This window comes from Kwoniella newhampshirensis, chromosome 12, assembly GCF_039105145.1.
Source record: "Kwoniella newhampshirensis strain CBS 13917 chromosome 12, whole genome shotgun sequence".
Classification (NCBI taxonomy): domain Eukaryota; kingdom Fungi; phylum Basidiomycota; class Tremellomycetes; order Tremellales; family Cryptococcaceae; genus Kwoniella; species Kwoniella newhampshirensis.
This window is the reverse complement of record NC_089965.1, coordinates 520,029-536,727: the sequence shown is the minus strand read 5'-3', so window position 1 is coordinate 536,727 and position 16,699 is coordinate 520,029. Positions and strand designations below refer to the sequence as shown.

General features: G+C 51.0%; 5 protein-coding genes across 5 annotated transcripts; 3 read left to right on the top strand and 2 right to left on the bottom strand.

The window, feature by feature from the left end:
- Positions 1 to 44: 44 nt before the first annotated feature.
- Positions 45 to 3,448, top strand: IAR55_005778 (uncharacterized protein; the record flags this gene model as incomplete). Its single annotated transcript, XM_066948868.1, has 8 exons — positions 45 to 58; positions 137 to 491; positions 557 to 615; positions 694 to 806; positions 871 to 2,444; positions 2,511 to 2,601; positions 2,661 to 3,229; positions 3,347 to 3,448. The coding sequence occupies 8 exons, from the start codon at positions 45 to 47 to the stop codon at positions 3,446 to 3,448; spliced, it is 2,877 nt and encodes a 958-aa protein (XP_066800641.1).
- Positions 3,449 to 3,717: 269 nt separating this feature from the next.
- IAR55_005777 (uncharacterized protein) lies at positions 3,718 to 5,861 on the bottom strand (the record flags this gene model as incomplete). Its single annotated transcript, XM_066948867.1, has 9 exons — positions 3,718 to 4,198; positions 4,256 to 4,363; positions 4,421 to 4,633; positions 4,687 to 4,964; positions 5,032 to 5,125; positions 5,176 to 5,249; positions 5,317 to 5,433; positions 5,591 to 5,775; positions 5,843 to 5,861. The coding sequence occupies 9 exons, from the start codon at positions 5,859 to 5,861 to the stop codon at positions 3,718 to 3,720; spliced, it is 1,569 nt and encodes a 522-aa protein (XP_066800640.1).
- A 1,251-nt stretch (positions 5,862 to 7,112) lies between these two features.
- On the top strand, positions 7,113 to 8,968 carry IAR55_005776 (uncharacterized protein; the record flags this gene model as incomplete). Its single annotated transcript, XM_066948866.1, has 5 exons — positions 7,113 to 7,294; positions 7,382 to 7,456; positions 7,529 to 7,690; positions 7,751 to 8,260; positions 8,317 to 8,968. The coding sequence occupies 5 exons, from the start codon at positions 7,113 to 7,115 to the stop codon at positions 8,966 to 8,968; spliced, it is 1,581 nt and encodes a 526-aa protein (XP_066800639.1).
- Positions 8,969 to 9,543: 575 nt separating this feature from the next.
- On the bottom strand, positions 9,544 to 11,976 carry IAR55_005775 (uncharacterized protein; the record flags this gene model as incomplete). Its single annotated transcript, XM_066948865.1, has 5 exons — positions 9,544 to 10,965; positions 11,044 to 11,128; positions 11,179 to 11,441; positions 11,494 to 11,673; positions 11,737 to 11,976. The coding sequence occupies 5 exons, from the start codon at positions 11,974 to 11,976 to the stop codon at positions 9,544 to 9,546; spliced, it is 2,190 nt and encodes a 729-aa protein (XP_066800638.1).
- A 1,009-nt stretch (positions 11,977 to 12,985) lies between these two features.
- IAR55_005774 (cysteine desulfurase IscS) lies at positions 12,986 to 14,676 on the top strand (the record flags this gene model as incomplete). Its single annotated transcript, XM_066948864.1, has 4 exons — positions 12,986 to 13,205; positions 13,273 to 13,631; positions 13,695 to 14,363; positions 14,419 to 14,676. The coding sequence occupies 4 exons, from the start codon at positions 12,986 to 12,988 to the stop codon at positions 14,674 to 14,676; spliced, it is 1,506 nt and encodes a 501-aa protein (XP_066800637.1).
- Positions 14,677 to 16,699: the final 2,023 nt, after the last annotated feature.

The window sequence follows — 16,699 nt, the reverse complement described above, 5'->3', positions numbered from 1 at the left end:
TCCTACGGCCATCTGTGGAACCCTTTCTTCAGACTCAGACCAAAATGGAGGCCTCAAGGTATGCTCGTATCCCCTTTCATCCAGACTGGAATCCAGGTCGAGTCTGACATTGACTTCTTGCCCATTCACGCTTTAGCTCTACACAACCTCCTGCGACACCCTCTCATTCCTCTCTGCTCCCTGCTCTTTCACCTTCCGCATCAATCGAGCAGACCCCTGTCCCGTTGCACACCCTCCCGGCGCACTTACACACCCAACCACCACCCCCTCAGCCCCGTCTTGGCAGTATGCATCCGCCCTCTCAGGGCAATGGCACGCAGCATCAACCTCAACCTCCGCCTCCACCTCATCAGATGCAAGGTCATCTGCAACAGCAACATCAGAACGTGTTCGGAACGGTCATGGGGACCGCACCAGGTCACGGACCGTCGTCCAATACCGCAACTGGAGGTCCTGCTCAAGCCAAAGTCTACGCGAGCGTATATTCTGGGGTAAGTGAAAGTCACGAGGCCGTCTTTCAGTGACAAGTGAACCTGACATTGTTGTATCTGGCCAGATTCCTGTCTTCGAAGCGATGATACGTGGCATATCGGTCATGAGACGAACGTCCGATTCGTGAGCGATCCAACTCTCACTGCCACATACAACGGAGAGTGGCAGTGCGTTTATGTTCTGACGGTCCCCCTCTTGTAGTTGGGTCAACGCAACACAAATTCTGAAAGTCGCTGGTATTCACAAGTCCGCAAGAACGAAAATCCTCGAGAAAGAGATCCTACCTGGAATACATGAAAAGGTTCAAGGAGGCTGTCAGTAGTCCTACTACTCTGTATGGGAAGAAACCTGCAACTAACGTTGGGAACGCTTTATCAGATGGCAAGTACCAAGGCACCTGGATTCCTTTCGAGCGGGGTATCGAACTCGCAGCGCAGTACGGTGTGACGGGCTATCTCGCTCCGATTTTCGATTTTGTGCCCTCGCCAACAGCCATTGCTGCGCTTCCTGTTATTCGGACTGGCACTCCCGATCGAGCTGGTCAGAAAACTCCTGCTGCGTCTGGCATGGCGGGCTATAATCCAGGTTTGATGTCCGTCGGGCGACCTACACCGTCAGGAAATGGACGTGTCATTTCGCCTTATCCCGGACATGGACAGCCATTGCCTCCTCCACCACCTCCTCAATTCACCAACAATCACAACGGAGATTCCCAGATGATGGGCATCCCACCTCATCCGTCTGCAATGGCCTACCCCGGTCAACATCAACAGCAGCAACAGCAGCAACAGATGATGTACTATTCTCCTCAACCTCAGCAGCAGCAGATGATGTATCCCGGCCCGCAAGCAGACAACAAATCGGGCATCGCTATGGCGATGACACCCAGTTTAAGCGGAGACGGAGGTGCTCTTGCGCCCGCCGCCAATATCAATGGGATGGGTCTACCTCCTAGTGGTCAAGACGTTTACATCGATCAATATGGGCAACCACACCCTACATTCCAGGCTTCTGCGTACACGAACGATACGGAAATGGGGCCTCCGCCCGCTAAACGAACGAAGTCAGATGAGCAGCGATATGTGAACGGCAGTGGACAAGGAGAGGATCTGCAGGTGCAAGGGCAGCAAGATCAACAGCTGGGGGAGGACTCCGACGACGAATCAGCAGACGACTTCCGTGATGCTCCTCCTCTCCCTATCTCCATGCGTCTCGCAAACAAGCCTCTAAGGCCGAGACCCAATGCGAACACTGGCCGGATCAGATCAAAGCTTCTCTCGCTGTTCTCAACCGAAGGACACGTCGATGTCCGAGCACTCTTTGGTCTCGCCATCGATCAGCCGATAGACTTCGACATTGATATGGTTATCGACAACCAAGGACACACCGCTCTTCATTGGGCATGTGCCTTGGCCAAGTTGTCTGTGATCGCTCAGCTCATTGATTTGGGCGCGGACGTCCACCGGGGGAACTATGCGGGCGAGACTCCTCTCATTCGATCTGTTCTGACAACAAACCACTCGGAAGCTGGTACTTTCCCACAGTTGCTCGAGTATCTCGCTCCGTCTATCAGAACTCTCGATCACGCATACCGCACAGTCGTGCACCACATCGCCCTGATCGCTGGCGTCAAAGGTCGGGCGGGGTCAGCAAGATCATACATGGCGAACGTCTTGGAATGGGTAGCAAGGGAACAGCAATCTGCATCGACCAATGCGTCAACGAATGGAGAGCCTCTTGATGGTGCCAGCTCCAACGGTGGGACGAACGCGAATGGTATCAACTTGAAGATCTTAGTAGACGTGCAGGATGTACATGGAGATACCCCATTGAACGTCGCTGCTCGAGTGGGAAACAGGGGGCTGGTAAATCTGTTACTTGATGCCGGTGCAGATAAGGGTAAGGCAAACAAGTTGGGTCTGAAGCCTGTCGATTTCGGTCTCGACATCGAAGTGAGTGCAGCATCGTCGTAATGTTCAGCTGGCAGGAAGGTGCTGACAAGAACGGTGCTATACTAGGCTCTGAAGGTCTCGCCTGCGGAAACAGTGATCTCCAGTCTCAAGTCCGAAGTGCCCAAGCCTGAGCGCAAGAGTCGGGATGTGCAGAAGAGTGAGCTGATCTTCCGTGTTTTGAAAGGGCGAAAGCTGACGACTGTCGCTTGCGATTAGATATCGGAGCGATCTTCGAGACTATCACTGATACGTTCTCGAACGAAATGCTAGCGAAGCAGACTAAGCTCAATGCCACCGAAGCGTCGGTCCGACATGCGACTCGAGCTTTGGCAGATAAGCGACAACAGCTGCACCGAGCTCAAGAACGATTAGGAGAGATGGAGTTGCTAGAGCAAAGAGCTGAGAATGTCCGACGCGTACTTGCGAAATCACCTTCTCAACCAGTCGGCGAAGAATGGACTGGCAGAATCCAGCTTTCGACAGAACTTCAAATGGGTAAACTTCCACCGGCAGCTTTCCGCTCAGTCCCACAGCCTTCTTCCTCCTCTCTCAGTGGTGTGAAAGTAGAAGAGATAGGTTCGGGTGGCGAAGATATCCCTTTGCCTGGACGAGGATCGGACGGATCATTGTTGGCGCTGAGAAGGATGATGATCTGGGAGGATCGAGTGGCGGCTCTGTTGGAAGATAAAGTGAGGGTGATGGAGGGTGAAGGCGCGGATAAAGCAATCAGGTACAGAAGACTGGTCAGCCTATGTACTAAAGTACCCGTGGATAAAGTTGATGGGGTGAGTGAAAGCTTGAAACGAAATCTCACCACTTGATTTCTACTTCTGTATCTCTCGTTTTCGTACTTGATTCATAGAAAGCTGATCGATCCTCGACTCTCTCTCCCTGAAATACAGATGTTGGATGGTCTAGTCACCGCTATCGAGAGCGATGGCCAATCTATTGATCTTTCGAGAATATCAAATTTCATGACAAGGATGAAGGAGTCTAGGGCGTGATCGTCGTGACAAGAGGAGATGGTTGGCGAAAGCAACGCAAAAAAGTTTTGTATGAACAGCTGTCGAGGCAGGGGGATGATTTATATATCTTGAGTGACTTTCGCAATGTTCTCCACTGTGAATCAGCTTGAAATAGGCAGAGTACGGCAATGCACTTTTCCTATCCTACGCATGAATGTGCATGGTATGACACGGAAACCGCGAAGATGGACGTGAATCGTAAAATGCATGCTACCGTACCATGTCGACTTGTCACTCCTTTTCTTTCCTTATGAAGAATTATCACCTCCAAAGAGATGGAATGATCTACTATAACTTGCGCTCGCGATGAATTTTCCGTCGCCCGAAACGTCCACCGACATGACTTTACCCGCATCAGTCGCGAGATTCCGTACGAGGTTCCATTCGTCCGCACTCCATATTCTGACATTGCAATCGAATCCCGCTGTGACGAGGAACAGTCCTGATCTCGGCAAATCTCCCGTCTCGGAGCTGATATCAGGCTGATTATCTTGATCGTGGGAAGCGTCGATATCCATTGATTCGCCAGACCCGTTGACTGCGGAGTACCCATTCGATTGAGGGGCAGGCTTGCCGTCGAGAGGTATACATGGGAGTTCTGATGAAGAGCGGAAGAATCGGATGTCTGACACGGAAGATTTGTGCGCAGGGATGATATATTGTGTTTTCAGAGCTCGAAGATCCCATATTCGCACCGTGTCGTCTCCTGAGCCAGTAGCGACTTGGTAGCTGTAACAATCAGGTCAGCTCTGGTATTCTCCCTTAGACTCGACACCATTGGCTCACCCATTTGGCGCAAAGTCCATCGCGAGGATCTCCTTGACGTGTCCGTCCAAAACCATAGCCGTTCTCCCCGTCCTCAAATCCCACACTCGACCAATCGCATCAAATCCACTGTTGTGAGATATCAGCTCTTGGTGCTACGATTATCGCCAACTCAGCTGAACTTACCCCGAAGCCGCCAAAGCTCCGTCATCCTGGAATGTCAACGCATACACCTCCTTGCTGTGTCCCTCTTGGACCATCAGCTCCTGATGTGTCGCCGCATCCCATAATCTCCATGTCCCATCGAAGCCTGCTGAGCCAAGATATGCGCCTGAAGGGTGAAAGGCGACCCGTCCCACCCTGTTCTCGTGGCCAGATAGCGTGGCTAATGGCTTGTCGCTAGGGAGTTTGGATAAGCTTGATGCTTTCGATACAAAAACATGCTAGCTTACCTAGACAACGACCACAGCTTGACACTTCCTTCTCCGCCTCCCGTCGCAAAGTTCAAGCCTTCCTCGCTCATTCCGACTGTCGCTTGAGGATGCCAAGCTGCACCACCGATCTTATCCGTATGTCCTCGCTTCGTCCCTACCGCATTGAGATTGGGCAGATCCCACAGCTTCGAGTCACCAGTCCAGGATGTTGTGAGAATGAGTTTGGAATTTGGAGAGAAACGGATTGTAGACAATGGTCTATCATCACCGAATTGTGAACCAAGATTGTTGAATGCCTGATGGCAGCGACCTCATGGGTCAGTTGATGTTTGCGCATTTGCAGAGCAGAATGCATCAACTCACCTTGAGATTTTGGTATAGCTCCTTTCGCATATTCACAATCTTGCTCAGCGGCAATGCTACTTCGACCCGCTGACGCGCTATCCGTGACTGGGCCCTGTGGTGTATGTCAGCTAGATGTTCAGGCGAGAGGACCAATCAGCTGACTTCGTCAACGAGTAACCCGCCAACTTCCGTCTTGCCTCAAGTAAGGCATCTGATCCCTCGGTGTAGAATTCTCCCTAGAAGATGACATTGTTAGCTCTTTGATTTCCCACCTTAACAAAGGATGAGATCCTGTGAGCTCACTTCGTCTTCCTCTTCACTACTCTCGTCCGAGCTGAAATCCACATCCATACCTTCTCTCCCACGAGCTTGCTCAATCTGTTCTTGAACATATTTTAATCGATCTCGTCTGTCTCCGGGCTGTGAGACATGAACATCAGCTTTGATCCTCCGAACTATCCGTGTCTCCGATCTCGAGGCTCTGCCCGCCTTCTAGAGTCCTATGTGGAGCTCGCGATCATGCACGACCAGGTGTGAACCAAGTAGAGGAAACGTAGCCGAAAAGCAACACACTTACCCCTTCTCCGAACAGCGTTATCGGCTCTCCATACGCTCTCAGTCTCTCCCTAACCTTCTTGTCATCAGTCGGGACCGCCATCTTCCTTAACCTCTTCTTCCTCTCCAGCTCTTCGATGAGAGCGGCATTCTGAGCTCGTTCTCGCTCATCATCCGAACCACCGAGTTGGTAGGTGTTATCGACGGCTACGAACGATCCGAAAACAACAGGTCAGTGACTATGTGCGAATCGAGGAATTATTTACTCGCTCACCAAGATCATCGAAATCCATTTTGACGAGCGTTGTGTTGCTGGGAATGTTCTATCAATGATGAGGAACAATGTCATATGCACTTGACTATATCTGTGGCCAAATGTCATTGAAAGTGAACGAGCGAAGGAGGTACACAGTCCTTTGAATAGCACCTCCATTTAATGATCTGGATGGGACCTGACGTCTTGACCAAAAGTTCAACTCCAAACGGATTGAGAGAACGGTGACCATCAAATCATGCATCGCTAACGATGATACTCATGCGAGACAGGAAGCTGGGCATGACCATATGCGCCTGGAATGCCGCTGAAAACCTGCGCACCAAGCAAACAACGATAACGTGTGGGATAGTGGGAGACAGTATCAATCATGGTTTGGGCAGCCTAAATGAGCAGTGGTCTACGTCGGTCCATGCTACCCAGTGCAATCGGACTGACCTGCAGGATCAGCATCCAAGCATCGTCCTTGCTCAGTGCCTCGTGATCGTACACATTGATGTCGCACATCCTCCGACGATTCACCTTGTCCTGCAGTTATCGCCTCGTACAATAAAGCGTCCTGGTGTCGCTCTTTTAGATATAGATATGAGTGTAGTCGCCCCGCATCACAAGCTTTGAAGTAGGACCATTCCATGCAGGGCGAATACAAAACGGATTGTAATTTCAGGGATTTTTGGCTACGGAGTGGTATTTGTTGACAACAATAATAGATAATGCCTTATCCGGTCATCAGGCGCGAGATCAGAGGGGAACGACATCCTGTATCAGTAGTCTGTCATGACGGAATGTGTAATGTACCAACAACTCGACATCCGTCTCATCATCAGTCATCGTTACTTTACTCAATACTTATATGGTCTGCCTTCCCTTCCCATCGATATCTGACATTTAATCACAAGATGATAGTCCGTTGTACCCCCTGGGGTCTCTACTAGATGATGGATACAATACCCCGTTATCTCTTATCGACACCTGACGCGTATAAGCAAGCAATCGACCTCGTAATCCGGATGCGCACCCGAACGAACGTTCATAAGCAACCTCAAGCACTCGACTAGAACAGTGTGCTCCTCGGTGACAGCCCACTTCCTTGTCGACCGACGAGCCGTAGCACCGACTTATTGCTTTGTGACAACCAACGGATATCCTTTCACGTTAGTGCCGAATACACGAATCATCTTTCCTTGTCCCATCATACTTCTTTTTTGACCCATCAACACATCCTCTCACCCTACATCTATCTTCCACTTCCGCCCGTTCTATCAACACGATGAAATACCTCGATTATCCCCTATTGAACCAGCTTTCCTCCTCGCTCTCGTCCGACTCGTCGACCGATCTCCGCGTCCATGTCCGCTTCGAAGCGTACTCGGTCAAGGCTGTGGGGAAGGAGAAGAGAGCGTTCAAGGAGCGAGAAGAAGCTTATATGAGTGAACAAGAGGGCATGGATGAGTAAGTACTCGTTTTCTTTCCTCGATATTTCGACTCCCTAAGAGTGGAGAAGGATATCGATCGGGCTGACGCCGCGTTGTCACGCAGAATGAGCTTTTCACCCGAAATGAGGGAAGCAGGGCTCGCTTCGTGCTTCGGCAGATTGGACGAGAAGGAGTCTCGGTGAGTATCAGTGCATGACTGACACTGGTGAGGAAAAACATGAAATCTGATTGTCCGCCATGGTACGAATAGCAAAGTACACTTCTTACTTGTATCCACGCTTAATGCCGCCTTCCCAGACCACGATTTCTCATCTCTTCGACCGGATCATTTCACTCGTGAACCGTCAGCAATTCATGTCCTATCTTATCTCAGTGGGAATCTGTTAGGCCCATCAGGTACCGGAAATACCCCGTGAGATAATCTCAGATGATACTCGTGCAAGTTCTCAGCTTATGCCCCAATCCCGCTTAGTATCTTCCTCAGCCCTCTCGGACTTCTCAGCCCAAACGGTCCCAATCGGAGTCCACCTCATACCTCTCCTCAGAGCTCTTCGCCCTCCCTAGCGCCGTCGATGGCGAATCCCGACCTTTACAGGGCATTGAACGAAGTTCTTCCCATGGAAGACTGTGAAGTCTACTCTTGGTTTCCCGAACCAGAATATGATCCTCACGTCGACGCTCCTGACGATCCGTCATCAGGAGATGATGAGGACGACTACCTGAATGAGGAAGATGAGGACAACATAATGATGGACGTGGATGGTGATCAGGATATCCCAGCGAGCTGGGGTGGGGCAGGAATGGATATGGATACAGAGGATAGCCCAACCTCGGGACCTGTTCCGATGAGCGCGCCAATGATTAGGCAGAAGTCGACAAGTGGCGGAGGAAGAAGAGCTAGTGAGGGGAGCGGGTGGGAATCAGGACGTGAGAGAAGAGTCGGCGGTCTGCTATGGAGTGCCAATTACTTCTTCTACAGCAAGTAAGTCAGCTGTGGTCACCAAAAGAATACTTCCATTAACAGACCTCCTATATTAGGCGCCAAAAGCGAGTACTGTTTTTGACATGTTGGTGTCGTAATCGACCTACAGCGCATCCGACCACACAAGTCGAAACCGCATTTCCTGCCGCCATATCTGCTTCCTTCTCTTCGCCAACATCAAGCTTGGAGCCTCTTGGGCCTCTATCAAACACCAACGCGATCCGTAGTCATCGGTACAACCACCACAATCATCATCATAGTCGAAAGTCCAAGGCAGCAAGTAGTCTTCGGATTATCGGAGGGAGTAATAACAAGAACGATCAATCCTCCACTATCCCGATAAGAGGTATGGAACAACGGTCAATACCAGAAGTGGTACCTTCCACACCGAGAGCGAATCGTCTTGCTTCCAGTGCGCCTGCGGGATTTAGCACACCAGGAGGTGGACCGACCCAAAGTCCCATGGCGAGGATGACAGCAGGCGGATTCAAACCGAGGCAGACTCCAGCGAGAATGATGATGCACGCGAAATTGGAGGCGGAAGCAGAAGCTCAAGCTCAAGCTCAAGCGAAAGAGAAAGAAAGAGCGAGGAAGGACAGGGATAGAAGTGGGAGTACTACGCCAGGACCATCGAGCGCCTTGACGGCGGGATTGAGGGGGAACTTACAGGGGATGGCTGGGGACAAGGGCAAGAGAGTCAAGGTGTAAGATCGGGCGGTGATGAGGAGAGTTAGGCGTCAAAGAGGGGCATAATCAGATGTCGCAACGGGCCAAACCGATCGATCCATATGACTTCTCCTTTCGATTCCTCCAGGATTGAGTGTATCTTCCCAATTTGTGCAATTACATTTACTTCTTTCTCGCTATATCGGTCAAAGTCCATCATTCGTTTATTTCTCTAACCAGTTGTTCGTTTCTTTACATATCTTCGTGGAGTCAGGTTGTCAAGTCATCAGAATGTCGGTGATCGACCGTACGCGGTGTCCCGGTTCAAACTATCGCGGTCGTCGTAGATCAGAATCCCACTATGCAGAATATCATAGCCTTCGCAGTAGCTCCATCGGGCGAAAGATATTTGTGGATAAATTGCCACGCTTTGGCTATCATTCGTTGACCCGATTCATTTTCGTAAAACCATATCAAAACAGAGGGCCAAAACCCGCGATCTTCCAGGCGACCAGCGCCCGGAAAGATTGGATCCGGTTCAGAAGTACTGACTATTTAGGAATTTGTATACAATAGCTTTCAATCACTCAATCGAGGGAAACATTTCACGGCAGGACTTAGATTCCGCCATAGGCATCTTCCTCGTCATAGTTCACACTAACCGCTCTCCCTTTGGGAACACCACCACTCCATCTCCTCGGCGAGTCAGTCACACTGCCCGGTACACTCATCGCTCCGGGACTTGGAGGCGGCGGATATTGCGGACTAGGGAAGGCGGTGGCCCCTGTCGAACTTGCGGTTGCAGAGTATGGAGGGGCGAGATTACCACCTCGAGTCTCGGGGGAACGGTAAGGTGGGACAGGGATGTCGTCGAATGGGTTTGTGTGTAGCGTGCCGACTGAGGAAGAATCCATGGGTGTGGGAACTTCTCGAAGAGGAGAAAGAGGTTGACCGTGTTGGTATGGTTCAGGTGGCGCAAGGGTGAGTTCAGGTAATCGTGGCATGGAAGAGGAAGCGGGGATACCGGAATGCGCCGCGGTAGCGGAGAAGCTGGATGTGGTGGAGTTGGTTGACTCATTCAATGGATTGGGCGTAGGAGTATGAGGAGTGACTGGTTCGATGATGCCGGCGGTTTGGGCTACCTCGTGATACATACGCTTCTGGGTAGACTCGTCCTCGTACATCGCCAGAGGTTGTGACTGTCTGTTGAGGTTGAAAGATGACATGAGTGGGGAGAGTGGAGCGAGAGTTGGCAGAGGTTGAGGCTCGGGTATGGGCAAGAGCTCAGACGAGGTCGAAGCGGGAGCAGAATAGTCAATTTCGGCGGATCGGTCATAAGACCCTCCATTGAAATTGCCTTTAGGCGTCATCATTGACACTCGGCTTCGTCCAGTATCACGACCGTCCGGGCCGTTATCAAAAGCGCTCGCTAGAGGTGTGTGAGGTTCGCCAAAGGTATATGCGAGTCCCGGTGTTTGGGGTTCATCCGCGTAATCTTCGTGTTGAGCGAATTCAGCAGCAGTGCTGGGCGGGGCGGGACGACCCATAGCCATGGGCGATGGCATGGTGGTCATGAAGGGGTGAGAAGGACCGACAAGTTGACGAGTGTTGTCCTGCGGTGACATTGCGGAATTGTAGGGATCATCCTGGTATTCAGTTTCGTACGTGTGGGCCATTGGCGTCCTTCCGGCATATGGAGTGTAGGGTCTTCCTTGAAGATCGACGCCGTACGCAGCGGCAGAAGTTGGCGGAGGCAGTTGAGGATAAGCGCTGTACGGTAACGTTCCTGCTCCTACACCAGCATGGTTGTCTCCTCTCTCGTACATCTCTGAATCAGGTCGAAGCGAACCGTCTGGGTTGAAGGCGTTGCTCCTCGCAAGAGCTAAGGCGCGTCGTGAACCGATGACAGGCGCTGCAGAAGCAGAACCGTAGATATCGTCGTTGTTGCCACCGCCCTTCTCGTAGCTGGTGGGGAAAGGGGTAATGTCGTCGTTGATCTTTGACCAAGATTTGGAAGAATGTGAGGCATGTCGTTTGCGCTGTTGATCAGTCAACATATACAGTCACAAGGTCAGTGACAAAGTGAGACACGGTGGAGGAGATGACGTAGGACGTACGTAAAGCCACCCAACGAAGGAACCCAAGGTGAAGAGACCGAATACGACACCGATAGCAATGCCAACGATACCGCCAGTAGACATGCTGCGAATGGTCAACTTGCTTGCATGCATTGTCCGATAATGAGGACTCACCCAGTTGAGGTTTTTTGAGCATTTGCAGCAATGGCGGTTCCGGCGGCCGCGGCAGAACTGGTGGTGGATGATGCCGCCACGGTGGACGCGATCATGCGTACAGTAGAGGTGGAATGAGATGTCGAGGTGGGGGTACTGCTCGTGCTCGTGCTTGTGCTGGTAGAGTGGAAAGTCGACGTGGAAGTGCTGTGCGTAGTGGAAGTTGACGAAGAAGTTGATGTAGATGTCGATGTTGATGTAGAAGTAGTGGATGTTACAGCGGACTAAGGAACAGTCAGTAAGGTGTAACAAAGACATCCAACTCGCTCAACGCACAGAAGTAGTGATTGTGCTCCTAGCCGTGCTGGTCACAAGGGGTTTTGGGGATTCTGCAACAGGCGTCTTAGTGGGTATGAGGGTGTTCGTGGCCAGTACGGCAGTCCTGGTTGTCCCGACAGTTGCAGCTTGTGCAGCATGACGAGCAGTGGTGGTAGGCTTTTGTGCAGCTTGAGCAGCCTACAAGCGCAATGCATCAGTACAAGATAGTATGGTTGTTTGTCAGGTTAGAGTCTTACTCACAGCCTTCGACGCAGCCGCAGCGAGACTTGCACTCTGAGCTTTCTGCATACTGGACAGCTGCTCTGGGCTGTACTCGTTGAGACTGGCATAGTACCGTTTGTCCATCCCTTCATCATAATCCGCAGCAAGTTCTGAATCGTTCGGTGTCCGACTGTCGAGATGGAGGGCATGACCAGCAGCGGCTGCAAATGAACGAAAACGAGATCGTCGAAGCAGATGGGAAAAGGCCGAACCGTCCATATCGATGATACAGCGGAGATGATAACTGAAGGATCGTTGATGAAGGTGCAGTTGATGTTGTTCAACCTGTTTTGCAGACGAGCGTGGAACGAACCAGTCGTGCTATATCACGTTGAATGTGTGGATAAGAAAAGGAGTGTGGTTGTGTCGGAAGGAATAGTGGGACGGGTGAGCAGAATGAGCAGAATGAGCAGAATGAGGAAGGGATGTATGGATGAGGAACAAAGCGGTCTCGAGATGATGTAGAGGGAAGGGGTGTCTGTGCGCGGTTTTGGTGATCCGAGGAGTCCTATGGCATGTGTTTCGGAAAAGGGGCCTCGAAGGAATGTGGCGTTGAGGGAGTGTCAAATGACTAGGAGAGGTTGTAGATCGACGTTGCAGAAGAGCGACCTGTCAAAGGTGCTGCTGTGTTTATTGATTGATGTCGAGAGGGTGAACACCAGGGCGAGACCAACAAGCTGACGAAGAACAACAGGACAACAAAAGGACGCTACTGCGCTGGTATCTCTTCTCCATCACTGTGTTTTTGTGATCGCGTCTCTTCTTCTTCTTCCTCTTCCTCTCACTCTTTCACAAGGCACACGAAAAGAGAACGAAAATAAATCAATTTAGCTCAGGGGACACGGAGAGGACGCGTTTCATCCTTTTGAGCGCCACGTGTTCTTTCACACCCTGACAACAATCTCGACGATCTCCGTTTTGTCCTAGGAGCTGGGAGAAAATCCAGTAAACCCGTCGATGAGATAATCCCAGTCTGGTTTTTCTATCAGATGACAAATGAGCCACTACTCACCCAATTCACTGGCGCCGGCGCTGGGTGATATCGGGCTTCGGCAACTGAACCTGAACCAGAAGACTCCCAAGCTGGATTTGACTTTTGGCCACTATCGGTCCCCATCGACCATCGACTCTTGAGATTGACATCGCATCTCTTCACTTGGTACATATCTCTCACTATCACATATTATACCTAGGGGCAGAGAAGCACCTCGTCAACACGCCCATCACGATGAACCCCATTCGACCCCTCCTCCGAACTTGTCATCTTCGATCTTCCATCGCCTCCACCTCGTCTGTCGCCGCTCGAATACAGAGACGTACTCTGGTCACTCCCACTCACCCGAGGAGTGCTACAGTATCGAACGTCACTGTCGAGCGAGTCCGAGAGGATCCTGGAGAACAACTCGATGGCGGAGATGTGGTAGCGAACGAAGCAGAGAGCGGAAGAGGTCAGTCGAACTCACGATAGGGTCACTAGAAAGAAAATCGATTGCTGATGAACCATCCATCACGCAGAAATGTTTGGCTTCAAGCTGAACCCGGTCGCAACAAAGACTGGAGGTAACGCCAAGTCAGAAGGCAGACCGATCTACCTTGATATGCAAGCGACTACACCGATGGACCCTCGTGTGCTCGACAAGATGCTTCCATTCTTCACCGAACAATATGGTAACCCACACTCCAGAACACACGCTTACGGTTGGGAGGCGGAGGAAGCTGTGGACGAGGCGAGAGATCGGGTAGCCAAATTGGTCGGCGCACAAGCAAAAGACATTGTGTTCACAAGTGGCGCGACGGAGAGTAACAACATGTTGATCAAGGGAATCGCAAAATTCCACCAAGCGAAGAGAAAGCACATCATTACTACCCAGACTGTGAGAGCCTGTCCACCCATACGGTGTCATCGACCTCAGTACTGACAATTGAGACTCCTGCAGGAACACAAGTGTGTCCTCGATTCGTGCCGATGGCTTTCTACCCAAGGATTCGAGGTCACCTATCTCCCCGTCCTCCCCAACGGTCTCATATCCCTCTCCGACCTTCGTGCGGCTCTTCGTCCCGACACATCCGTAGTCTCCATCATGGCCGTTAACAACGAGATTGGGGTCATTCAACCACTCGCTGAGATCTCACAATCACTCAAAGATTACGCCAAGGAGAACAAGTGTCCAAAGGCGCTCTTCCACACCGACGCCGCTCAAGCTGTTGGAAAGATTGAGATCGACGTTGAGAAGATGGGTATTGATGCGATGAGTATTTCTGGGCACAAGATATACGGTCCTAAGGGTGTTGGTGCCGCCTACGTTCGAAGACGTCCAAGAGTCAGGATTGAGCCTTTGATCCATGGCGGTGGTCAGGAAAGAGGTTTGAGAAGTGGAACCGTCCCCGCGCCTCTTGTCGTGGGTTTCGGAGAGGCATGCCGAATTGCCAAGGAGGAGATGGCTAGAGATCACAAGAGGATTTCCGAGTTGTCAGAGCGACTGATCACCGGTATCACTTCGCAAGTGGAGCAGATTGTTCGAAACGGTGATCCTAGCGGATACCCAGGTTGTGTCAACCTTTCTTTCTCATACGTTGAGGGTGAATCGCTTCTCATGGCATTGAAGGTAAGTCTGATCCACGATACATCAAGGTAGTGCAGAGCTGATACCGTTGGTGTAGGATATCGCTCTTTCATCCGGTTCAGCTTGTACTTCCGCGTCACTTGAACCTTCCTACGTTCTCCGAGCGTTAGGTGCTGCTGAGGACATGGCTCACTCGTCTCTTCGATTTGGTATCGGACGATTCACGACGGAAGCGGAGATCGATCTTGTCGTCGAGCGAATCGTGCAAGTTGTCACCAAACTGAGAGACATGAGTCCGCTTTGGGAGATGGTACAAGAGGGTATCGACATTACCAAAATTGAGTGGAGCCAGTGAGTCAGGTCGAGTTTGCATATATTGAACAGGGTTGATGCTGATTTGCGCGTCTTAGACATTGATCGATGTGAATTAATTCATAGACTTGGACGAGATGAGACGAGACGAGATTCAGGTGATATAGCGCGAGATTCCTTAGTGCATGTAATGATATGATACACTTCTGCAAGCCAGGAGGTTCGAAGTATGACTATGTTTAGAAGACTTCAGACACTGATCATCATGGTGCCGAAGCAAAGCAGGGACCATGTGTCGCCAGGGGATAATTAATGAATAAGAAGTAATAAACCGCTTAGCTAAAGGTCCACTTCACTGTCCATTGCTGAACAGTATAACTCATCCTAGTGCCATAGTCTGTTTCCACTCACTCCTCATTGTCCTTCGCTTTGGCGTGCCAATCGCTCCTGTGGGCAGAGTCAACACGCTCCTGCGTGTTTGCCAGGAGACCAATGTACTGCCACCTCGGGTGATGGATATCTGGATATAGGGTCGATTTGTGTCTCAGTATGGGCTTCGGGACTGGGCATCCTCACAATCTTCACTCACACATGTCGACGTCATTGTTAGCAGGCTTCTGAGAAGACGAGAAGGTGAGAATACAGCGACCTTGGGACCCTGCGACTTTCCGATCGTGGCGCTTTGAAACAGAGCGACACTCGTCATCTCATTTTTGAACGGTGCGTATTTTGAGGAGCCTTCTGAGGCGATCCCACTTGAAGTGAAGTGACAAGAGTTGTGTTATTGCCTTCTCAATGTCCTACATCATTCATTGCCCTACTGCTCCCGTGACCTAAACTCGCGTGAGGCACCATACCGACGCTGCACTGCAGCAGCCTAGATACATCTATGCCTGAGCATATGTACAGTAACTTATGTCTCGATCAACTATGAAAGCTACAGTGCCATATCGCCTACCACGCACCGTGTCCATGTGCATTTGAACCCTACTGCAACATATATATGCAGAGCTCAATCTCCTTCAACAAAGCTTCGACACTCGGACTCAAGTGAGGCACTACATCTGCCCTGCACTTGTATCCATCAGAAAATCCTTGGTCGGGTTGGAGTCAGGATCTGCTTGATCCGCGTGAGGACTTGTTGACAGGTGCAGGTTGGTCATGGTCGAGGTGACGTCCCTCACCTCATCAACGTCTATCATATACGATGAGGGCGAGGGATTTTGGGTCGTGCTGGGCTGTTGACACAGGATCCTTTCGAGACCTCGACGCAGAGCTAGGTCTTCCCTTGAGCGACTAATGTGCGACACGGCATTTCGCCTGCAGATTCTCCCTCTGGCACAGGTCATGGAGATTCTTGTCCTTCTCGATGCTCCGGAAGGTCTGATCATTGCGTTCGTTGTGCTACCGATGCTCTGAGACGGGTGCATCGACTCAGCAGCGGGGCTAGATCTTGCTGAATGCCACCTCCTCGGGGTCGAAGGAGTGATTATAAGTCCTGTGTTCGTGGCCACTCTTGGGGCTGACGTTGTCTCTATCTTGGAGGCAGAAGATGCTGTTCGTCGGTCGGTCCTCAAGCCTTGCCCGATAGAAGCTGTCGACAGAGGAGTAGGAGGACGGATTACCTCCCCTGGGTACGAAAACCTTTCGTCAACCTCAGGATCAAGAAATTCTTCCGAAAAAACGATTGGTGGAGATGTCGAAGCTGTTCTGGACAGCTCGGTAACCCTTGTGTGAGTGCAGGACGATGTTGGCCGCAGCAGCATGTCTTGGTCATATGGGTCGTTGTCAGCCATGGTAATGTGTATATCCATCAGAATATGTGAGCTGGAATTTGTGAGATGAATGTCGAGGTCGATTTTTGGTCACTCAGAGCGACGAGACGGTAAGAAAGAAGGAGGTACGGCTCAGTCTACGAAACGAGCTGTCGCTGGTGAAGACGAAAAGAAAAGAGAAGAAAAACAAAGAAAAGGGCATGGGATGCGCCTTATAAGTTATCTCTGGTCAGGTTGTCTTGATGAAGCAATGTCCTGTGAACCTTCCAATATGGTGTTTAGGAAGACATG